General features: G+C 40.7%; 1 protein-coding gene across 2 annotated transcripts in view; it reads left to right on the forward strand.

Moving 5' to 3' along the window:
- The window catches only part of NUP210L (nucleoporin 210 like), a 148,838-nt gene that overhangs the window by 62,746 nt on the left and 60,525 nt on the right, over window positions 1–25,567 (forward strand). For both annotated transcript variants that reach the window (XM_066262044.1, XM_066262045.1), the window contains exons 11-14: window positions 11,259–11,396; window positions 11,854–12,009; window positions 16,150–16,348; window positions 20,898–21,043. In XM_066262044.1, coding sequence (XP_066118141.1) covers window positions 11,259–11,396; window positions 11,854–12,009; window positions 16,150–16,348; window positions 20,898–21,043 — 639 coding nt within the window. The remainder of the gene's footprint in view (window positions 1–11,258; window positions 11,397–11,853; window positions 12,010–16,149; window positions 16,349–20,897; window positions 21,044–25,567) is intronic.

Consider the following 25,567-nt stretch of genomic DNA (forward strand, 5'->3'; position numbering starts at 1 on the left):
TCAAGCCAGTGACCTTTGGGCTCAAGCCAGTGACCATGGGGTCATGTCTTTTATCCCATGTTCAAGCTAGCAACCCCACGCTCAAGCTCGTGAGCCGCTCTCAAGCCGGCAACCTCGAGTTTTTGAACCTGGGTTCTCTGTGTCTCAGTCCAACTCTCTATCCACTGCGCCACCACCTGGTCAGGCTTCTTATTAATTTTAATAGTATTTTTTGTGTAGATTACTTAGGATTTTCTACATATACAGTTATATTATATATGAATAAAGGTAGCTTACTCCTTTCATTCCAATCAGTATGACTTTGGTTCTTGCCTCATTTTACTGGTTTGGACTTCTACTACAAATAGAATAAAAGTGGCAAGAATAGACATATTTGCCTTATTCCTGATCTTAAAGGAAAAGCATTCACAATTGAGTGTGATGTTAGCTGTAGGGTTTTTTTGTTTTGTTTTGTTTTTGTGCTGTAGATTTTGTGTAGATGCTCATCCTTAAGTTGAAGAAGTTCTTTTCTGTGCCTAGTTTGTTAAGAAGTTTTATCATGAATTGGTGCTGAATTTGTCAATGCTATTCCACCTCCATTTATTTTTTTTAGTTTAATTAAATTTATTTATTTATTTATTTACAGAGACAGAGAGTGAGTCAGAGAGAGGGATAGACAGGGACAGACAGGAACGGAGAGAGATTAGAAGCATCAATCATTAGTGTTTGGGGGGGGGTTGTGGTTTTTTTTGTATTTTTGTATTTTTCTGAAGCTAGAAACGGGGAGAGACAGTCAGACAGACTCCCGCATGCGCCCAACCGGGATCCACCCGGCACGCCCACCAGGGGGCGAAGCTCTGCCCCTCCGGGGCGTGGCTCTGTTGCAACCAGAGCCACTCTAGCGCCTGGGGCAGAGGCCAGGGAGCCATCCCCAGCGCCTGGGCCATCTTTGCTCCAATGGAGCCTCGGCTGCGGGAGGGGAAGAGAGAGACAGAGAGGAAGGAGAGGGGGAGGGGTGGAGAAGCAAATGGGCGCTTCTCCTGTGTGCCCTGGCTGGGAATCGAACCCAGGACTTCTGCACGCCAGGCGGACACTCTACCACTGAGCCAACCGGCCAGGGCCAATCATTAGTTTTTTATTGCGTGTTGCAACACCTTAGTTGTTCATTGATTGCTTTTTCATATGTGCCTTGACCATGGGGCTACAGCAGACCGAGTAACCCCTTGCTGGAGCCAGCGACCTTGGGTTCAAGCTGGTGGGCTTTTGCTCAAACCAGATGAGCCCGCGCTCAAGCTGGCAACCTTGGGGTCTTGAATCTGGGTCTTCTGCATCCCAGTCCGACGCTCTATCCACTGCGCCACTGCCTGGTCAGGCTCCACCTCCATTTAGATGACCAATATGGATTTTACTTTTTAGTCTGCAAATCTCTCAATTTACATTGCTTGATTTTCTAATATATTTTTGTAGAAATACCTATTTATTCATGTAAACTTTTCCATGGCTTCTCATCAGGTTTAGACTATCAACCAAAGCCCTTATTTGGGCTGACAGTAGTCTCAATGTATTTACTTACTTGCTTTACATAATCTGATTTACATGCCAGTCAATTACATGTAATGTTTCTGTCTAATATGTTGTGCTGTAAATTAAGAAATATGTATATATATTTTTTTGTTTTGTTTTGTTTTTGTATTTTTCTGAAGCTGGAAACGGGGAGAGACAGTCAGACAGACTCCCGCATGCGCCCGACCAGGATCCACCCGGCACGCCCACCAGGGGGCGATGCTCTGCCCCTCCGGGGCGTTGCTCTGTGGCGACCAGAGCCACTCTAGCGCCTGGGGCAGAGGCCAAGGAGCCATCCCCAGCGCCTGGGCCATCTTTGCTCCAATGGAGCCTTGGCTGCGAGAGGAGAAGAGAGAGACAGAGAGGAAGGAGAGGGGGAGGGGTGGAGAAGCAAATGGGCGCTTCTCCTGTGTGCCCTGGCGGGGAATTGAACCCGGGTCCCCCGCACACCAGGCCGACGCTCTACCGCTGAGCCAACCAGCCAGGGCCAAATATGTATATGTTTTGAGATTTTTGTTATTATCATATCAGAGCATTTCTCAAACACTCTTTAAGTAAACTTTTAGTCATTCACATTGTTTTTATTATTAGGAGAGTAATCCACTATTTCCTATATTTTTATATATTTTTACTCTTTTTTTTTTTAGATTTTATTTTTTCAGTTTTAGAGGGAAAAAGGAGAGAGAGAGAAAGAGAGAAGGGGGGAGGAGCAGGAAGCATCAATTCCCATATGTGCCTTGACTAGGCAAGCCCAGGGTTTAGAACCAGCAACCTCAGTGTTTCAGGTCAGTGCTTTATCCACTGTGTCACCACAGGTCAGGCCTATTTTTATATATTTTTTAATGTAAGTTCCTAATGATTCTAAGAACCTATAAATATCTAAAAAAAATGTTATCTTTGTGTTTATGTAGTCATGCACAAACACATCAGTGGACACATGCAAATATATCTACCCACTTAAATATAAGAAATCTTGGGATCAATGTGTTTTATAGAAGTATGATTCTTGTCCTGGCCTGATGGTTTGTTGGTCAGAGCTTTGTCCTGAAGTGCAGAAGTTGCTGGTTCGATCCCTTGCCTGGGCACATATAAAAACAGATTGATATTCCTGTCTCTCTCCCTTCTTCTCTCTCTAAAATTAATAAAAATATATATTTATATTTTTGTGAGAGAGTGAGTGAGATAAACAAGGATAGACAGACAGGAAGGGAAAGAGATGAGAAGCATTAACTCATAGTTGTGACACCTTATTTGTTCATTATTTGCTTTCTCATATGTGCCTCAACTGGGGGCTCCAGCTGAGCCAGTGATCCCTTGCTCTAGCTGGTGACTTTTGGGATCAAGTCAGTGACCTTTGGGCTCAAGCTAGCAACCATGGGGTCATATCTATGATATCACGCTCAAGCCAATGACCCCACACTCAGGCTGGTGAGCCCACACTCAAGTCAGAGAGCCCTTGTTCAAGCCTGTGACCTTAAAATTTCAAACCTGGGGGAGTTTCAAAGCTCCCAGGCTAATGCTCTATCCACTGCGCCACTACCTAGTCAGGCAAAAAGATTTTTTCAAAGTGTGATTCTAATATATAAACAAATGACATTTCTTTATTCTTACTCAGTGATACATTATTTATAGATATGCCAGATTTCTTTTAAAAAGAACTTTATCAGTTAATATATGTAAGAAGAATATACAGTAATATCCTGTAGCTCACGTTCATATGAACAATAATCATCATTCAATTTGATTTTCAAATATTAAACCAATATTTTAGTCTTGAGATTAATTTCAGTTGATCATGATTTGTTATCCTCTTATACATTGCTGGATTTAATTTGCTAAAGACTTTTTTTGTGTGTGTGGCAGAGATAAGGAGAGTCAGAGAGAGGGACAGATAGGGACAGACAGACAGGAACGGAGAGAGATGAGAAACATCAATTCTTCGTTGTGGTTCCTTAGTTGTTCATTTATTGCTTTCTCATATGTGCCTTGCCCGGGGGGAGGCAAGCTTGGAATTTTTTTTGTGGGAAGTTTCATTTATTTAATTATTATTATTATTATTATTATTTTAGAAAGAGTGAGAGACTAGCAGGGAGAGACAGCAGACCGAGTGACCCCTTGCTCGAGCCAGCGACCTTGGGCCCAAGCTGGTGAGCCTTGCTCAAACCAGATGAGCCTGTACTCAAGCTGGTGACTTCAGTGTCTCTAACCTGGGTCCTCCACATCCCAGTCCAACACTCTATCCACTGCGCCACCACCTGGTCAGGTTAATTTGCTAAAGACTTTTACATTTATTGAATATATTCTTAAGGGCCTGTAGATTTTCCCTTTTGTGTTTTTTCTTATAATGTCTTTATCAGCTTTTGATGTTATGATAATATTGACTTCATAAAATGAGTTGTAATTTTTTTCTATTTCCTGGAAAAGTTTGTATAGAATTAGTGTCATTTCTTCCTTAATTATTGGTAGAATTTATCAATGAGAATATTTGAGCTTGGAATTTTCTTTGTGGGAAGTTTCATTTATTTAATTATTATTATTATTATTATTATTATTTTAGAGAGAGTGAGAGACTAGCAGGGAGAGAAATGAGAAGCATCAACTTGTAGTTGTGTCACTTAGTTTTTCATTGATTACATGTTCATACATGCCTTGACTGGGGGCTTAAACTGAGTTAGTGACTCAGTTTAAGTTTGAGCCTTGCTCAAACCAGAGACCTTGGGCTTCAAGCCAGCAATCCCGTGCTCAAGCCAGATGAGCCTGTGCTTAAGCCAGTGACCTTGGGGTTTTGAACCTCGGATCTCAGTGTTCCAAGTCAATGCTCTATTCACTGTGCCAACATCAGTCAGGCTGGAAGTTTTATTTATTATTGTGGTTAGCTATGCATAACATAAAATTTACCATTTTAATCATTTTTAGTATAATTCAGTGGTATTAAAAATATTTACATCATTTACATTGTTGTGCAACCATTACCACCATCCATCTGCAGAATATTATCATCTCCCCAAATGATACTCTGTACCCCTTAAACAATAACTTTCTATTTTCCCTATCCTCTGGTAACCCCCATTCTATTTCCTGGCTCTATGAATTTGACTACTTAAGTTCCTCGTATAAGTGTAATCACAATATTTTTCCTTTTGTATCTGTCTCATTTCACTTAGCTAAATGTGTTCAGGGTCCATTTATGTTATAGCATGTGTCAGAATTTCATTCCTTTTTAAGTCTGAATAATATCCCATTGTGTGCATATATCACACTTTATTTATCATTTATTTGTTGATGGAGTTGGATTGTTTTCACCTTTTGGCTGTTGTAAATAGTGCTCCTATGAACATGGGTATACAAATATCTTGTAAAGTGCCTTTTTTCAGTTCTTTTTTTTTTTTTTTTTTTTTTTTTTTCTTTTTCATTTTTCTGAAGCTGGAAACAGGGAGAGACAGTCAGACAGACTCCCGCATGCGCCCGACCGGGATCCACCCAGCACGCCCACCAGGGGCGACGCTCTGCGCACCAGGGGGCGATGCTCTGCCCATCCTGGGCGTCGCCATGTTGCGACCAGAGCCACTCTAGTGCCTGAGGCAGAGGCCACAGAGCCATCCCCAGTGCCCGGGCCATCTTTGCTCCAATGGAGCCTTGGCTGCGGGAGGGGAAGAGAGAGACAGAGAGGAAAGCGCGGCGGAGGGGTGGAGAAGCAAATGGACGCTTCTCCTGTGTGCCCTGGCCGGGAATCGAACCCAGGTCCTCCGCACGCTAGGCCGACGCTCTACCGCTGAGCCAACCGGCCAGGGCCTTTTTTCAGTTCTTTTGGGTATATACCCAAAACTAGAATTGCTAGATCATTGACAATTTTTTAAATTGATTTTTAGAGAGAGAGAGAGAGAAAAACAACATTTTGTTGTTCCACTTTTTTTTTTTAAATGAGAGACAGACAGACAGACAGGAAGGGAGAGAGGTGAGAAGCATCAATCCATACTTGCATCACTTTAATTGTTCACTGATTGCTTCTTATATGTGCCTTGACAGGGGGTTGAGGAGGCTCCAGCTGAGCCAGTGAGCCCTTGTTCAAGCCAGACACCTTGGTCTCAAGCCAGTGACCTTTGTGCTCAAGTCAGCAACCGTGGGGTCATCTCTATGATCCCACACTCAAGCCAGCAACCTTGCACTCAAGATGGTGTGTACTCAAGCCAGATGAGCCCGCACTCAAGTCAGGGACCTCAGGGTTTTGAACCTGGAACCTCAATGTCCTAGGTCAAAACTCTGCCCACTGCATTACCACCAGTAGCCTTATTGCCCTTCTTTATGCATTCATTGTTTGATTCTTGTATGTGCCCTGACTGGGGATCAAACCCACAAACTTGGCATATCAGGGCAACACTCTAATAAACTGAGCTACCCAGCCAGGCATTGGTAATTTTATGTTTAACCTTTGAGGAACTGTAATACTGTTTTCCACATTGGCAGTACCATTTTGCATTTCATCAGCAATTCACAAGAGTTCTGATTTCTCTATATCATCACCATAATTTATTTTCTGTTTTTTTATAATAGCCATCTTAACAGATATGAAGTGGTATCTCATTGTGATTTTTATTTACATTTCACTAATGATTGGTGTATGGGAAGTTTAAAACTATTAATTCAACTTTTTAATTAATATACAGACAGCTATTTAGGATATTTATTTCCTCTTGAATGAAATTTGGTAGATTGTGTTTTTGAAGGAGTTTAACCTAAGTTTCATTTAATCTAAGCAGTTGAATTTGTCACACAAAATTGTTCAAAATATTGCCTTATTTGGTTTTGATATCTATAGGATATGTAGTGGTATCCCCTCTTTCATTCCAGATATCAGTCATTTGTGTTTCTATTGTTTTTCTTCATGAGTCTGCATAGAAGTTTATTGATTTCATTGCTTTTTTCAAAGCAAAAGCTTTTGGTTTCATCTATTTTTTAAAACATTTTTTGTCTACTCTATTTCATTGGTTTATGCTTTTATCATTATTATTCCCTTCATTTTGCTTTGGACTTACTTTTCTTTCTTAAGTTTCTTCTGGTAAAACAAATCTTATAGTGGATCACTGATTTTATCTTTCTTCTTTTCTAATTTAAGCACTTCTTCTATATTCTGTTGGCCATTCAGACCATTCCTGATACAATGTAGAGGAGACTACACGGTGGAATGCCAGGAGGTAGAGATCACTGGGGGGCCATCTTGAAGGCTGGATTTTCTCTTTTTTTTTTTTTTTTACAGAGACAGAGAGAGAGTCAGAGAGAGGGATAGAGGGATAGATAGGGACAGACAGACAGATATGGAGAGAGATCAGAAGCATCAATCATTAGTTTTTCGTTGCAACACCTTAGTTGTTCATTGATTACTTTCTCATATGCGCCTTGACTGTGGGGCTACAGCAGACCAAGTAACCCCTTGCTTGAGCCAGAGATCTTGGGTCCAAGCTGATGAGCTTTGCTCAAATCAGATGAGCCTGCACTCAAGCTGGCGACCTCAGAGTCTCAAACCTGGGTCCTCTGCATCCCAGTCCGATGCTCTATCCACTGCGCCACCGCTTGGTCAGGCAAGGTTGGGTTTCCTAAATTGGTTCTGGATACTCTGATATTATGATATTATTATTGTTAAAGTGTTAATGATCCTGTTTCCAGTGGTAAAGTGGGCATTGGTAGTCCATGACATACCACAGCAAAACAGCTACTTAAATTATTAACCTGTAAACACTACAGTCAAGTGCATGTAGAAGGCAAGGTTTTTGGTAACCAAGTAGTTGCTGCCATAAAACATGTTAGTGAAAATCATGGATATAATGGATTTGGTTGTTATTTCTAAGTGTGCTATGTAACACGGGGAAAGAAAATACATCAGGGCTTTAAATTTTCAACTCAAGATCCCGATAAGGAATCTAAAACTTTTATGACTATCATAGAAGAGGCCCTTATATCAGCATTACCCTGATCTGTAGGCATAATGCAATTAAAATTAGCAATAAAGGGCTTATTTTTGTTTGTTTGTTTCTTTTTTAAATCATTTTTATTTTTCCAATTACAGTTGACATACATTATTATATTAGTTTCAGGCATATAACCCAGAGATTAGGCATTACATAACTTACTAAGTGATCATTCCAATAAATTTTGCATTTATCTGACACCATACATAGTTATTAGAATATTATTGACTATAGTCTGACCAGGTGGTAGCACAGTGGATAGAACATTTGACTAGGATGTGGAGGACCCAGGTTCAAAACCCTGAGGTTGCCAGCTTGAACACAGGCTCATCTGGTTTGAGCAAGGCTCACCAGCTTGAGCCCAAGGTTGCTGGTTTGAGCAAGGGGTCACTCGGTCTGCTGTAGCTCCCTGGTCAAGGCACATATGAGAAAGCAATCAATGAGAAACTACGGTGCTACAGCAAAGAATTGATGCTTCTCATCTCTCCCTTCTGGTCTGTTTCTATCTGTCCCTCTCTCTGTCTCTGTCACACACACACACAAAAAGAATATTATTGACTATATTCCCTGAGCTGTACTTTATATCCTGATGACTATTCTGTAACAACAGTTTGTTTGGTTTTTTTTAAGCAAGAGAGAGACAGACAGACAGGAAGGGAGAGAGATAAAAAGCATCAACTTGTTGTGGCACTTTAGTTGATCATTGATTGCTTTCTTATATTTGCCTTGACCAGGGGGTTCTGGCTGAGCCAGTGACCCCTTGCTCAAGCCAGTGACCCTGGGCTCAAGCCAGCAACCTTTGGGCTCAAGCCAGTGACCATGGGGTCATGTCTACAATCCCACGCTCAAGGGGTCATGTCTATAATCTGATACTCAAGCTGACAACCCTGTACTCAAGCTGGCGACCCCACGCTCAAGCCAGATGAGTCTTGCTCAAGCTGTCAACCTCAGGGTTTTGAACCTTGATCCTTAGCATCCCAGGTCGATACTCTATCCACTGCGCCACCACCAGTGTTATAGCCACTGGTCAGGCTATAACACAGATTTGTACTTCCCAATCCTTTCACCTTTTCCACACATCTCCCGACCCCCTCCCATTTAGCAATTGTCAAAATGTTCTCTGTATACATGAGTCTGTTTCTTTTCTGTTTATTTGTTTATTTGGTTTTTTAGATTCAATTGTTGCTAGACTTATATTTATTGCCATTTTATTGTTCATATTTTTTTATTTTTCCATTGATTTGAGAGAGAGAGAGAGAAGAAGAGGGGAGAGAGAAAGAGAAAGAGAAGCATCAATTAGTTGTTCCACTTAGTTGTTTCATTTAGTTGTATACTATTGATTGCTTCTCATACCTGCCCTGCCCAGTGGTTGAACCTATAACCTCAGTGTACCAGTATGATGGTTTATCCACTGAACCACCTGGCCAGGGCCTATTGTTTATATTTTTATCTTTTCCTTCTTTTTCTTCTTAAGCATGATCCTTTAACATTTCATATAATACTGGTTTGGTGATGATGAACTCTTAGCTTTTTCTTGACTGGGAAGCTCTTTATCTGTCCTTCAATTCTAAATGATAGCTTTGCTGAGTAGAGTAATCTTAGTTGTAGGTCCTCGCTTTTAATCACTTTGAATTTGTTTTTCTGAGAGAGAAAGAGAGTGAAAGACAGGAAGGGAGAGAGAGGGTGAGAAGCATAAACTCATAGTTGCTTTCACTTTAGTTGTACATTGATTGCTTCTAGTACATGGCTTTACCATTGTTAAGCCAGTGTCCCCTTGCTAAAGCCAGCAATGTTGGGTTTTTCATGCCAGCGACCTTTGGGTTTAGGATTGTGTGGACAATCCCCTGCTCAAACCAGTGACCCCATGCTCAGAGCTACTGCCTTAGGGTTTTGAACCAGCAACTTCAGTGTTCCAGGTCCTCACTTTATCCACTGCGCCACCACTGGTCAGGCACATCACTTTGAATATGTCTTGCCAGTCCCTTTTGACTTGCAAAATTTCTGTTGAGAAATCAGCTGACAGTCTAAGGGAGCTTCCTTGCAAGTACTAACTGCTTTTCTTTTGCTGCTTTTAAAATTCTCTCTTTGTCTTTAAACTTTGCATTCTAATTATGATATGTCTTGGTTTGAGCAACTTTGAGTTCATCATGTTTAGGTCTGTCTGTGCTGGATTTGTATGTCTATTTCCTTCACCAAGTTAGGGAAGTTTTCTGTCATTATTTTTTTAAATAAGTTTTCCATTTCTTGCTTTCTCTCTTCTTCTTCTGGCACTCCCATGACATGAATGTTGATATACTTGAAATTGTCTGAGAGGCTTCTTACACTATCTTCATTGTTTTGGATTCTTTTTTCTTTTTGCCATTCTGATTGGGTTGTTTTTGCTTCCTTATATTCCAAATAGCTGATTTGATTCTCAGCTTCATCCATTCTATTGTTGATTCCCTATAAATTATTCTTCATTTCAGTTAGTGTACACTTCATTTCTTTCTTTCTTTCTTTCTTTCTTTTTTTTTTTTTGCATTTTTCCGAAGCTGGAAATGGGGAGGCAGTCAGACTCCCACATGCCCCCGACTGGGATCCACCCGGCACGCCCACCAGGGGGCGATGCTCTGCCCCTCTGGGGCGTCGGTCTGTTGCATCCAGAGCCATCCTAGCGCCTGAGGCAGAGGCCACAAAGCCATCCTCAGCGCCCGGGCCATCTTTGCTCCAATGGAGCCTCAGCTGCGGGAGGGGAAGAGAGAGACAGAGAGGAAGGAGAGGGGAAGGGGTGGAGAAGCAGATGGGCACTTCTCCTGTGTGCCCTGGTCGGGAATCAAACCCGGGAGTCCTGCACGCCAGGCCAACGCTCTACCACTGAGCCAAATGGCCAGGGCCTCAGCCAGGCTATTTTTAATGCCCGAGGTTGATGCACTCAGACCAACCAAACTATCCTTAGCACCTGGGGCAAAGCTCAAACCAATTGAGGCCACTGGCTGCAGGAAAGGAGGAGGGAGAGAAGGGGAAGAGAAGAAGACAGTTGCTTCTCCTGTGTGCCTGACTGGGAATCAAACCGGGATGTTCATATGCTAGGGCAATGCTCTATCCACTGAGCCACCAACCAGGGCCAACTTATATTGTTTACATAGGGACCTTCCTGGTATATATGTTTTAATTCATTAATGATATATTTCTATTTGTTAATAAAAGAGGCATGAAAATAATTTTCTAGATAAGTTTCCATTTCTAAAGATACCTGAATGTGTGCACTGACTGGGAATCGAACCTGGGATGTCCATATGCCAGACCGATGCTCTGTCCACTGAGCCAACAGGCCAGGGCCACCCCGGCATCTTTAAATATTCTCTTTTTTTCCCTCTGAATAGTTTGTAATATTCCTTTGCTTTTATGGTTTATATACTTATGTGATGAATGTACAAGGGACTTTCTTTCTATGATTTCCTTCCCTATGTACAACTCTTTCATTTCAGAAAATTTTAACTACTTTCCTTGATTATAATACTTACTTTGGGTCTGGCAAAATTTCTTTTATTATTATTTTGTTGTTGTTGTTGTTGTTAAATTTCTTTTATTATTAATGAAACATAGTAGTTGTGCTTCTTTAATAAATAAGAACATTTATTTCTTTTTCTTTTGTAGATAGAAACTGGTTGAGTAATCAGAACACCATTTTGCTAATGCTTTGAATATGAATGTATATCATAAGAACACTCCTCATAAAATCTACATTTTGCTCCCTTTTTTCTGCTCTTCTAGAATAAAAATATTCAGCCTATAAAATTTCCAATTATACATCAGCAAGAAGTAAAGATTTATTTTCCCATCAAGCTTATACCCACCTTTCTGGCATTTCCTCTTCATCCTGTGGGAGCGTTATATCATTATAAAGTACAGGTATGTTGTCCTACAATATGGAATTCACCAAGAGATGTCAGTTTCTCAGATAGCTTAATTTATTGAAATTTGGCTAATGTTAAATTTTATTTCCCCCTAATTCTAACAGTATAACTCAGTTTTTGGTGACAACCAAATCATGCTCTTGAATACTATCATTCTAAAAAAACTTGGTACGCTTTCTCTTCCATTTATCCTTTCCTTGTGAATTTTATAAAGTTTTGTCAAGCTTCTTTGTGCCTTTTATTGACTTTTGTGGTACTGCTGTTACATTACCTCCTTTTGGCATTTTCTTTCCCCTTTTTTACTATAACATCACAGTTTCTTCATGTGCCCAGAAATAATTTATTATATATTTCTAGTATTTCTTAAACTTTATTTTACCAGATTTTACATCTTTGCTTAAATTACATTTTTCTCCCATAGGAATCAAATAAAAGGTTGTGTTTTTTCACAGGTAGAGGGTGGCAGTGGCAACTTCACCTGGACCTCTTCTAATGAAACAGTGGCTATGGTGACCACTAAAGGAGTGGTGACTGCAGGTCAGGTCAGGGGCAACAGTACTGTGTTGGCCCGAGACGTACAAAATCCCTTTCGATATGGAGAAATTAAGGTAAACAACTCTCCAAAAAACCTTCTTATTGCCCCTGAGGCATTGCTGTCTAAATTTATTTATTTTATTTTTATTTCTCTGTTTTTTCTGCTGTCTAAATTTAAGTACAGTCATACATTAAAAAATTTTTTTCTAGTCCAAATTGGCTATTTAAGAAAATGATGCAAAAATTCAATTTGGAAGTACATATTCCTTAAATATTCTTAAACCTGGATTAAATCCTGCTTCACTTAATAGTCAGTTATTTTATTTTATTATAATTTTTTTAAATGAAAGAGACAGACCAAAAGGGAGAGAGATGAGAAATACCAGCTCGTAGTTGTAGCACTTTAGTTGTTCATTGATTGCTTCTCATACGTGCCTTCACCAGGATGCTCCAACCAAGCCAGTGACCCCTTGCTCAACCAGCAACCATGGATCATGTTAATGATCCCACACTCAAGTCAGTGACCCCACACTCAAGCTGGTGAGCCCACATTCAAGCCAGTGACCTCAGGGTTTCAAACCTGGGTCCTCAGTATCCCAGGTCGATGCTCTATCCACTGCACCAGCATCTGGTCAGGCCCAGTTATTTAATGTCTGTGTTTTCTCATCTCGAAGATGGGGATAATAATAGTATTATATCAAAGGATTATTGTCAGAATTAAATGAGATGATGTTTACTCCAATGCTTGGAATATATTCAATAATTAATGATATCTGTTTTTACTGTTGTATTTTGTTATTAACATATATATGACTTTCATAATAACTTTATTTCTAGTTCAATATATTTGTCAGCCTTGCTTCTAAAAGATTGAAAACTTTTATTTATTTATTTATTTTTAGAGAGAGAGCTGGAGGGACAGACAGTGACAGACAGACAGTAAGGGAGAGAGATGAGAAGCATCAACTCACAGTTGCATCACCTTAATTGCTCATTGTTTGCTTTCTCATATGTGCCTTGACCAGGGGGATGCAGCAGGACCAGTGACTCCTTGCTCAAGCCAGCGACCTTGGGCTCAAGCAGTGACCTTGAACTTCAAGCCAGTGACCTTTGGGTTTAAGCCAGTGACCATGGGGTCATGTCTATGATTCTACGCTCAAGCTGGTGAGCCCACATTCAAGCTGATGTGTCTGCACTCAAGCTGGATGAGCCCACACTCAAGCCAGTGACCTCAGGGTTTTGAACCTGGATCCTCTGCATCCCAATCTAATGCTCTATCCACTGTGCCACTGCCTGGTCAGGCTACAGTAACATATATTAAAAGTGGGAGAAAACCAGGAAAATGGTTATATAATATAGTAGGCTTGACCAGGAGGTGGCGCAGTGGATAGAGCGTCAGCCTAGAATGCTAAGGACCCAGGTTCAAAAGCCTGAGGTTGCTGGCTTGAGTGCAGGCTCATCCAGCTTGAGTACAGAGTCACTGGCTTGAGCATGGGATCATGGACATGACCCCATGGTCACTGGCTTGAGCCCAAACGTTGCTGGCTTGAAGCCCAAGGTCACTGGCTTGAGCCTAAGGTCACTGGCTTGAACAGGGTGTCACTTGCTCTGCTGTAGCCCCCCACCCCTGTCAAGGCACATATGAGAAAGTAATCAATGAATAACAAAGGTACTGCAACAAGACTTGATACTTCTCACCTCTCTCCCTCCCTGTTTGTCTCTCCCTATCTTTCCCTCTCTTTGTCTGTCTCTCTGTCTCTGTCACACAGACACACACACACACACACACACACACACAATTATATATATATTTGTTGGTGTATGTTGTTGTTCCTTGCAAGACTTAGTGTTTTGTTATCATTCGGTATTTATTGAATATCCTTGAGCACTTAACACCATAATAGGTACTGTAGAACCTTCACAGAAACATCTCTACTTTAAAGAATCTAAAGTCTGCCTGACCTGGAGTGGCGCAGTGAATAAGTGTTGACCTGGAACTCTTGAGGTCTCTGGTGCAAATCCCTGGGCTTACCCAGTCAAGGGACATATGGGAGTTTTGGAGTCTGGAATGTCCAAAAGCAAGGGACCAGCAGATACAGTGTCTGGTGAGGGAATGCTTCCTGGTTTATAGAAGGCTGTCCTTTTGCTGTAAACTTACATAGTGAAAGGGACTAGGGAGCTCTGTGGGATCTCTTATATAAGGGCACTAATCCCATTTATAAAGGCTCCACCCTAATGACCTAATCACCTCCTAAAAGCCTCAGCTCCTAATACCATTATTTTGGGGGTTAGGATTTCAATATGTAAATTGTGGAAAGAAAGGTTATCTATAGCAAAGACAGTATAAGATATTATTTAAAAGACATCAAGAAAAAGTAGGGGGGAAAAGAATTCCTCTGTATCAGAGATCAACAAACTTTTCATGTAAAGAGCTGTATGGAACCTGACCAGGTGGTGGCACAGTGGATAGAGCGTCGGACTGGGATGCAGAGGACCCAGGTTCGAGACCCCGAGGTTGCCAGCTTGAGTGTGGGCTCATCTGGCTTGAGCAAAAAGCTCACCAGCTTGGACCCAAGGTCGCTGGCTTGAGCAAGGGGTTACTCGGTCTGCGGAAAGCCTGTGGTCAAGGCACATATGAGAAAGCAATCAATGAGCAACTAAGGTGTCGCAACAAAAAACTGATGATTGATGCTTCTCATCTCTGTCTCGTTCCTGTCTGTCTGTCCCTATCTATCCCTCTCTCTGACTCTCTCTGTCCCTGTAAAAAAAAAAAAAGCTGTATGGAAAATATGTTAGTGTTTGTAGGCCATATACAGTCTCTATTTTATATTGTTCTTTGTTGTTGTTTTTTTATAACCCTTTATAAATATAAAATCTATTTTTAACTTACAAAAACAAAGAAAATTGTGTACTGGCCATAATTTGCCAGAACCTGTTCTATGGTGTTAGATGCTTTAGAGAGGTCAAATCAGTTGATCAAGGACTGAAATGAGTGACATGTTCAGCACTTACTACACACACACATACACCTACACATACATATGTGTGTATATATTTAAAGATTTTATTTATTGATTTTACAGAGAGAGGAAAGATGTGGGAACAAGTTGCTTCACTCTAGCTAGTTCATTGGTTGCTTGTCATGTGTACCTTGACCTGGCAAGCCCAGGGTTTCAAACTGGTGACCTCAGCATTCCTGGCCACCACAGGCCAGGCTGTATCAGTTATTTGGGTGTGTGGGGGGGGAGGCTTGAACAACAGAAATTTATTTTCTTACAGTTCTGAAGGTTTGCAGTCTGAGATCAAGCTATCAGCCAAGTTGTTTCTTTCGGGGCCCTTCTTTTTTGCTTGGAGAGACTTATCCTTGTGTCTTTTTTTTAAAAATTTTTTAATTTACTGTGTTAACTCAGGGCTCTGGCTTGTGGCTCAGTGGATAGTGTCAGCTCAGCATATGGACATCCCAGTTTGATTTTCAGTCAAGGCACACAAGAGAAGCGACCATCGGCTTCTTCCCCCTACCACCACCTTCTCTCCCTCTTCCCCTCCCACAACCAGTGGCTGGATTGGGTTGAGCATGGCTCCAGGCACTGAGGATAACTCCATTGGAACACATCAGCCTCAGGCACTAAAAATAGCTAGGTACTCAAGTATCAGCCCCAGATGGGATTGTTGGGTGGATCCTAGTTGGGGCACATGCAGAAGTCTGCCTCACTATCTCCCCTCCTCTCACCTAAAATAATAATAATAATAATAATAATAATAATAATAATTTCTTGTGTTGACATGGTTTATTTATAGTATATTTTTGTATATAAAACATACATATATGTTTATGTATTCAATATGTCTGTATTTAAATATTTAAGGAATGCTTTTTTTTGAGAGAGTGAGAGAGAGAAACACAAAAGGAGAGAGAGGGTGAGAAGCATCAACTACTTGTTCATTGAGCCTCTCATATGTGCCTTGACTGGGGCTTTGCCAGTGTCCCCTTGCTCAAGCCAGCAGCCTTGAACTTTTCATGCCAGCAACCTTGGGCTCAAACTGGAGAACTTTGGGATCATAAGGATAATCTCCTGCTTGAGCCAGCAACCCCACGCTGACTAGCCCGGTTTTAGAGGCAACAGCCTCACCATTCCAGGTTGACACTTTATCCACTGTGCCACCACTGGTAAGGCTAACACACCTTTCTTGAAGGATGAATATTTTCCCTCTAGATATATGTCCTGAAACTGAACAAAATGGAACTGTTACCATTTCATGCTGATGTGGAGATTGGCCAGTTTATAGAAATCCCCATTGCTATATATCACATAAATCAGGATACCAAAGAGGCCATCGCGTTTACAGACTGCTCTCATTTATCTTTGGATCTAAGCATGGATAAGCAAGGAGTCTTTACTCTTCTCAAAGAAGGTAAGAGTAGGCTTTTTAGTATCTACTTTGTCTTTGAATTAAAGGGCAAATCTTCAATTCAGAAACTACAAATTATAGTCTAAATTAACATGTTACCTTTTCTTTACACTACCTTTTTTTTTTTTTTTTTTCTGAAGCTGGAAACAGGGAGAGACAGTCAGACTCCCGCATGTGCCCGACCGGGATCCACCCGGCACGCCCACCATGGGGCCACGCTCTGCCCACCAGGGGGCGATGCTCTGCCCATCCTGGGCGTCGCCATGTTGCGACCAGAGCCACTCTAGCGCCTGGGGCAGAGGCCAAGGAGCCATCCCCAGCGCCCGGGCCATCTCCGCTCCAATGGAGCCTTGGCTGCGGGAGGGGAAGAGAGAGACAGAGAGGAAGGCGCAGCGGAGGGGTGGAGAAGCAAATGGGCGCCTCTCCTGTGTGCCCTGGCCGGGAATCAAACCCGGGTCCTCCGCACGCTAGGCTGACGCTCTACCGCTGAGCCAACCGGCCAGGGCCTACACTACCTTTTTCTTAAAGTGAGATGTGAGGAGATAGTGAAACAGACTCCTACATGCACCCCAGCTGAGACCCATCCAACAACTGGTCTAGGGCCGTTGCTCAAGTACCAGCTATTTTTAGCACCTGAGGCTGATGCACTCAGACCAACCTTCTAGTATCCTCAGCACTGAGGGCCACACTTGAACCAATTGAGTTACTGGCTGCAGGAGGGCAAAAGGGAGACAAGGGGGAGAGGGAAGGGTGGGGAAGCAGATAATCGCTTCTTCTGTGTGTCTTGACTGGGAATCAAACCCAGGATATCCATATGCCAGGCCAACGCTCTATTCACTGAAGCCACCAGCCAGGACCTACACTACTTTTATTTATTCTGTCAACTACTTTACAGTAAGTATTGTAATGTAATGTAGAAAGAAACAAACACACAGAAATTGAATAACATATCCAGGGTTCATTGTGGCCAGACAATATCAGGTTTTAGTTTATATTAAGATGTTCTGTTTCTATCTTCAAGCTCTTTTCCTCTTTCTTTCTTTAACATATATACCGTACCTCTTCTAAGAGGAATGTAGTACCATTTAATATATTTATAAAATTTATTTTTAAAAAAGAGAAAATATATTTTTCACTTTTTAAAGATTTTATTTATTGATTTTACATAGAGAGGAGAGAGAGGCGTGAGGGAGCAAAAAGTATCAACTCATAGCTGCTTCACTTTAGTTGTTCATTGATTGTTTGTCATATGTGCCTTGACCAGGCAAGCCTAGGGCTTCAAACTGGCAACCTCAGCATTCCAGGTTGATGCTCCATCCACTGCGCCACTACAGGCCAGGCAAAAATAGATTTTTCTGATCAACAAAGAATATGAATAAGTTATTCATAAAGATCAATATCATTTTTCTGTTACTGAACTTCACATTTAATCCTGATTACCACTGTTTTTCATCAATATTAATGACAGTAGTAGCATTTACTTAACATTTAGTCTTGTGAGGCTCTTTTCTGAATACTTTCTATATATTAACTCATTTAATTCTCACAGTACATCTATATGATTGCCATCAATTTGGACCTCTCCCTTGTCTTTGCTAATTATACTATATAGTATTTCTCATATCTCTCTCCTATCCTCCCTCCCCCCGCTCCTCCCCTCTCCTCCCCATTGCTCTCCTCTCATCTCCTTTCCTCTCTATCCTCAGGCTAGCTCTCTTAATTTTTAGGCCTCATTTTCTGTCACCTAGAACATAACAATATCCTCCTAACCATTCTTTTAAAAATATTTTTGAATGGGGGGGAAAGAGATTGATTTGTTGTTCACTTGTTTATGCTTTCACTGGGTGCTTCTTGTATGTGACCTGACCAGAGATCGAACCTGCAACCTTGGTGTATCAGGACGATGCTCTAACCACCTGAGCTACCTGGCTAGAGCCTCCTCCTCATTACTCTTGCCATTGACAGTCATGGCTATCAGATGGATCTTCATGAAGCTTAACTTTGATACTGCTTTTCCTGCTCAAAAATTTTGAGTTGCTTCTCATTGCCAGTGGAATAGAGCCAAAATCCATTTAGTTTAGTGTTCAAGGTCCTCTTCAATATAAACCAACCCCACTTTTTATAAATCTGTACTTTGGCTTCATATTGGCTCTAGCTAAACCAACCAGTTTAGTTTAAATTTCCCATTTACCTCCCTCATACTTTGCATTTGTATCACTTCTCCTGTGTGCCCTGCAAACCTGGGACATCCATATGCCAGGTGGACACTCGACACTGCGCCATCTTGTCAGGGCTTTGTATTGCATTTATATTTTAATCTTTGTTCTTTCATTTGTCAGCTTGAGAAACTCTACATATCTTTATTTTTTTAAGAAAATTTTTCTTTTTTAAATTTTATTTATTTTTATTATGGTGACACCAGTTAACATAATTATACAGGTTTCAGGTGCCTAATTCTCCAACACATCTCTGTACACTGTACTGTGTGTTCACTCCTCCAGTCAAGTCCTCGTCCATCATTATTCCTCCCCCTATACCTTCCTCCATCTTCCCCATTCCAGCAATCACCACAGTGCTGTCCATGTCCTTAAGTTTTTTTTATCCTTTTTTGTTTTATCCCTCTACCTCCCTCACCCACCCACTCTCACAGCTGTCAGCTTGCTTTCTATGTATGAGACTGTCTCTGTTTTGCTTGTTAGTTCCTTTTGTTTGCTAGATTCCATGTATGAGTGAAATCTATCTAAAAGTTTCTCTATCTAAAACTTCCTTAATCTCCCCAGGTAAAAGTAATCTTTCTGTTTTCTAGACTTGTAAAATGCTTATAATTTTCTACTAATATATTTTTTTGACAGAGACAGAGAGAGTCAGAGAGAGGGACATATAGGGACAAACAGACAGGAAGGGAGAGAGATGCGAAGCATCAATTCTTCGTTGCAGCTCCTTCATTGTTCATTAATTGCTTTCTCATATGTGCTTGACCGGGGGGCTACAGCAGAGCATGTGCCCCTTGTTCAAGCCAGTGACCTTGGGCTGAAGCCAGTGATCATGGGGTCATGTCTATGATCCCACCCTCAAGCCTATGACCCCACACTCAACCTGGTGAGCCCACACTCAAGCCCGAGACCTCGGGGTTTTGGACCTGTGTCCTCTGCGTCTCAGTCCGACGCTCTACCCACTGCACCACTGCCTGGTCAAGCTTTACTAATATTTTAATATATGTAAATATTCACTTTCCTCTTCTAAACTCTATCTGCCTTGAGGTTAGGGTCTTTGGATCTTTGTTCAAATTTATATCCTCACTGTTCATAGAATTGTGGCTTACATGACATATATCTGTTAATAGAAGGAACAGATTTTTTTTTAAGTGAGAGGAGGGGAGATAGACAGACTCCTGCATGTGCCCTGACTTGGATCCACCTGGGATGCTCAGATCAACCAAACTATTTTTAGTGCCTGAGGCTGATGCACTCAGGACCAACCAAGCTATCCTCAGTGCCCAGCTGACGCTCAAACCAAATGAGCCACTGGCTATGGGAGGGGAAGAAGGAAAGAAAGGGAAGAGCGAGGAGAATAGCAGATGGTTGCTTCTCCTGTGTACTCTGATGGGGAAGCAAATCTGTGATGTCCATACACCAGGCTGATGCTCTATCCACTGAGCAAACCGGCTAGGGACAAAGAAACAAATTTTTTTTCTTTTTTTTTTTTTTGTATTTTTCTGAAGCTAGAAATGGGAAGAGACATTTAGACAGACTCCCGCATGCGCCCGACCGGGATCCACCCAGCACGCCCACCAGGGGGCGACACTCTGCCCCTCCGGGGCTTCGCTCTGTTGCGACCAGAGCCACTCTAGCGCCTGGGGCAGAGGCCAAGGAGCCATCCCCAGCGCCTGGGCCATCTTTGCTCCAATGGAGCCTCGCTGCGGGAGGGGAAGAGAGAGACAGAGAGGAAGGAGAGGGGAGGGGTGGAGAAGCAGATGGGCGCTTCTCCTGTGTGCCCTGGCTGGGAATCGAACCCGGGACTTCTGCATGCCAGGCCGACGCTCTACCATTGAGCCAACCGGCCAGGGCCGAAACAAAGTTTTATATCAACTTGTTATATATCAATTAGGACTTAGTAGTTAGTGTATGAGATAAAGATTTTTTTTTTTTAGAGAGAGAGAGAAAGGAAGGGAGAGAGAGATATATATCGATTTGTTGTTCACTTGTTTATGTATTCATTGGTTGATACTTCTATGTGCCCTCATTGGGGATTGAACCTACAACCATGGTGTATCATGACAATGCTCTAACCAACTGAGTTACCCTGCCAGAGCCACGATATTTTTTATATGTATTAAGATTCTTTTTATTTCTATAGATGGGTTTCTTTGAGAGCTTACCCAGTCAAGGCACATGTGGGAGTTAATGCTTCCTGCTCCTCCCCCCTTCTCTCTCTCTCTCACTCACTCTCTCTTCTCTCTAAAATGAATAAATAAAATCTAAAAAAAGTTTATATATAAAAAAGAAAGAAGCAAGCTTATTATCCTACTGAAATCATGCTATTTGATTTGCAGGTATTCAAAGACCTGGACCAAAGCACTGTTCCAGTACACATATAGCAGCCAAATCTCCAGGCTATACTCTGTTAACAGTGAGTGTAACTGAATATGAAGACTACTTGGAAAGCAGTGCCACGTTTGCTGCTTATGAACCCCTCAAGGTGAGCTATTTTACAATAAGGAACTGGAATATTTTTTCATGAACACCACTATATCCACTAGGGGCTTCCTAGCTATTCTGTGATCTCTATCAAAGATCAGTGATATTAATATTCTCTTTACTTACGACTCTTATTTTTAGACCTACAGCTCTCTCATCAAACCTGAGTATCAGTCTGGGTTTACTCCCTCATTTTCTGCCCCAAGAATATCTTTAGGTTGTATCAATAAGTTTTAGATATTCCTTTATCTTCTTTTAATGAGGTATAAAATATGTAAAGTATACTATGATATAAATGTACTTTATGTATAAAATCTACATAAAGTACATAATTAAAATTTTTACATATGCTCTGTAAGCACCACACTGAATAATATACAAATTAATACACTCACTTTTGGAGAATTCTGAAAGAAAACATTCTAACCTAGGGAGGGAAGTTGATCATCTTTTACCCTTAGTACTTATGGATTTTTAGTACAACAGTTATTATTTTGGGCACTAAGAATTGGCCCTTTATAACTGGAACATTATGACAGGTGGTGGCTCAGAATAAAAGTAGATAGAGCCTGGTATGCTTTCTACATATTTGATTCCTTCAGGAACTAAAATTGATGTCTATAAATTCATGCTGATGATACTGACAAATCTGACTTAATGCTCTTGGCACAGAGAGGTACCCATAGGGGAAAAGTTAACACTAATGAAAGAAGCAAGCTGCCTGACCTGTGGTGGCTCAGTGGATAGTGTTCAACCTAGAACCCTGAGGTTGCCAGATCAAAATCCTGAGCTTACCCAGTCAAGGCACATGTGTGATGCTTCCTGCTCCTCCCCACTTCTCTCTCTCTCTCATTCACTCTCTCTTCTCTCTAAAATGAATAAATAAAATCTAAAAAAAAAGTTTATATAAAAAAAGAAGCAAGCTAAGTTGTAATTTTAAAAGAATAACTTGCTCATTAAAATTTGCATTTTAAGTTTGCCTCATTGCACATTGTGCATAAGTATTAAACATATGATTTGAGCATATTTCACTTGTCCTCTTAATTAATTGCCTAAGTAAAAGTGCTTAGCTGTGGCTCACTGTCATTTCACTAGTTTTTTTCTTTGTTTTTATCATTATCCATAGCCTTATTTTTTATATTTATTGAGTGTTTACAAATCAGATTTCCCCTGAATAAAAACTAACCCTAAAGGAGAGGAAGTAAGATGATTTTCTTTTCCCACCTAGTGCTTTGGTTACATATTTCCTTTTACCTGCTACTATACATACATAGTCTACCTTTGTTATCAATGTTATGCTTCAGTATATGAGATAGTTTTCAATTTGTCCTTTTAAATATCAGACCAATTCAGTTGACTGATTAGTTTGGGCTACATATTAGGAGAAAGCAAGAGCTTTTGTTTTGCTTTCTCAGGGAGACCTTCAGTGAGGCTCTTCCCCTCTGTGAGTCTTGTTTGTATGGCACTCCGTACTTGGGCTTTCGTAACACTCATTATACTCTTTACTTACTTCAAATCTGTCTTTCACAGACTATGAGTTGCACTGTGAAGCAGAACCTTATTTTTTTATTAATTTTAATTTATTGTGTTTACATAGATTCAAGTGTCCCACCGAATATATCTACCCCCCCAACCCCTTTGTTCCCCTCGACAACCCGCTTGCCCCCTTCCCCCAACACCTTCCCCCCTTCACTCCAGGGTTTGCTGTCCTGCTCTCTATAATGCTATGTTATGTATATATAATTTCGCTAATGTCTTTCCCTTCTCTGAACCCATCCTCTCTTCCCCTTTCCCTCTGACCTCTTTCCCTCTGGTCCCTTTGATCCAGCCTCTGCCTCTATTCTGTTCCTCAGTTCACATTGTTCATTAGATTCCTCAAATGAGTGAGGTCATATGATATCTTTCTTTCTCTGCCTGGCTTATTTCACTTAGCATAATAGCTTCCAGGTCCATCCATGTTGTCGCAAAAGGTAAGATTTCCTTCTTTTTTACGGTCACATAGTATTCCATTGTGTATATGTACCACTGCTTTTTAATCCCCTCATCCACTGACAGACTCTTGGGCTGTTTCCAGACCTTGGCTACTGTAGACAATGCTGCAATAAACATGAAGGATGCATTTCTTCTTTTGGATCAGTGATTTGCTATTCTTAGGATATATTCCTAAAAGAGGGATAGCTGGGTCAAAAGGCAGTTCCATTTTTAATTTTTTGAGGAATCTCCATACTGTTTTCCACAGTGGCTGCACCAGTCTGCATTCCCACCAGTAGTGCAGGAGGGTTCCCTTTTCTCCACATCCTCATCAGCACTTATTATGTGTTGTTTTGTTAATGAGCACCATTCTGATGTGTGAGGTGGTATCTCATTGTTTTAATTTGCATTTCTCTAATGATTAGTGATGTTGAACATTTTTTCATATGTCTATTGGCCATCTGTATGTCCTCTTTGGAGAAGTGTTTATTCATTTCTTTTGCCAATTTTTTGATTGGATTGTTTACCCTCCTGGTGTTGAGTTTTACAAGTTCTTTATAAGTTTTGGTTATTAACCCCTTATCAGATATATTGTTGAATATGTTCTCCCATTGTGTGGTTTGTCTTTTTATTTGTTCATATTGTCTTTAGCTGTACAAAAGTGTTTAGTTTGATATAGTCTCATTCGTTCATCCTGTCCTTTATTTCACTTGCCTGTGGAGATAAATCAGCAAATATATTGCTGCGAGAGATGTCAGAGAGCTTACTGCCTATGTTTTCTTCCAAAATGTTTATGGTTTCATGACTTACATTTAAGTCTTTTATCCATTTTGAGTTTTATTTTTGTGAATAGTGTAAGTTGGTGGTCTAGTTTCATTTTTTTGTAAATACCTGTCCAATTTTCCCAACACCATTTGTTAAAGAGACTGTCTTTACTACAATGTCTGCTCTTACCTCCTTTGTCAAATATCAACTGTCCATAAAGGCATGGGTTTATTTCTGGGTTCTCTGTTCTGTTCCATTGATCTGTATGCCTGTTCTTATGCCAATACCAAGCTGTTTTGAGTACAATGGCCTTGTAGTATAACTTGATATCAGGAAGTATGATGTCACCCACTTTGTTCTTCTTTTTCAAGATTGCTGAGGCTATTTGTGTTCTTTTTTTGGTTCCATATAAATTTTTGAAATATTTGTTCTATATCTTAGAAGTATGTCATTGGTATTTTAACAGGAATTGCATTGAATTTATAAATTGCTTTGGGTAATATAGATATTTTAATGATGTTTATTATTCCTAACCATGCACATGATATATGCTTCCACTTGTTTGTATCTTCCTTGATTTCTTTTATCAGTGTTTTATCATTTTTCCAAGTACAAGTCCTTTACCTCCTTGGTTAAATTTACTCCTAGGTACTTTATTTATTTATTTATTTATTTGCAATAATGAAGGGGATTTTCTTAATTTCTCTTTCAGACAGTTCATTGTTGGTGTATATAAATGCCTCTGATTTCTGAATATTAATTTTATATCCTTCCACCTTGCTGAATTCATTTATCAGGTCCAGTAGTTTTTTGACTGAGACTTTAGGGTTTTCTATGTACAGTATCATATCATCAGCAAATAATGATAGTTTTACTTTTTTTCCAATTTGGATGCCTTTTATTTATTGCTGTGGCTAGGACTTCTAGAACTATGTTGGATAAGAGTGGTGAAAAGGGACACCCTTGCCTTGTTCCTGATCTTAAGGGAACTGCTTTTAATTTTTGCCCATTGATTATGATGTTGTGGGTTTTTAAGAAATTAAGAAAACAATCCCCTTCATTATTGCAACATTATTGTGGGTTGTGGGTTTTTCATAGATGGCCTTTATTGTGTTGAGGTATGTTCCCTGTATTTCCACTTTGCTGAGAGTTTTGATCATAAATGGGTGCTGGATTTTATTAAATGCTTTTTCTGCATCTATTGATATTATCATGTGATTTTTCTCCTTCCTTTTGTTTAAGCATCAAATCACATTGATTGAATCCTAACAATCATTATTTTAAACTCTGCATCTGGTAATTTGGTTACTTTTGTCTTATTCGGTTCTTTTTCTTGGGATTTCTTGTTGATTCATTTGGATTGCATTTCTCTGTCTTCCCATTTTTTCTGTGTGCTGATTGCAAGCTTGCTGGGTTAGGGCAGCTGAGGTTGGTATAGGGAATGTGGCCCCTCCTCCAGGGCTTAATCCCCCAGGCTCTGCTGGTTTCTCAGATTTTAATTCTCCCTAACAAGGTGAGCTGCATAAAAGTCTTAATTTCCCTGCTGTTTGTTTGCTGAGCCCAGCAGAGAACTTCTGTGATTAGGATAGGGGTAGTGGGCGTATCCTGCTCTTTGGTCCCAGTTGAAACTATCCAGGCCTTTTTTTTTCTGTGTGGTAAATCCACAGGAATGCAGTGGGTGTGACCTCTGGGAACCAGAAGGTGTGGTCTACCCAGTTACTCTCCAGGGGCAAGGTGCATTCTCTGTATCAGAAGGGGGAGGTGTAGCTCAGGTCTCCCTGGAAACATG

This window comes from Saccopteryx bilineata, chromosome 2 (assembly GCF_036850765.1).
Source record: "Saccopteryx bilineata isolate mSacBil1 chromosome 2, mSacBil1_pri_phased_curated, whole genome shotgun sequence".
NCBI lineage: Eukaryota > Metazoa > Chordata > Mammalia > Chiroptera > Emballonuridae > Saccopteryx > Saccopteryx bilineata.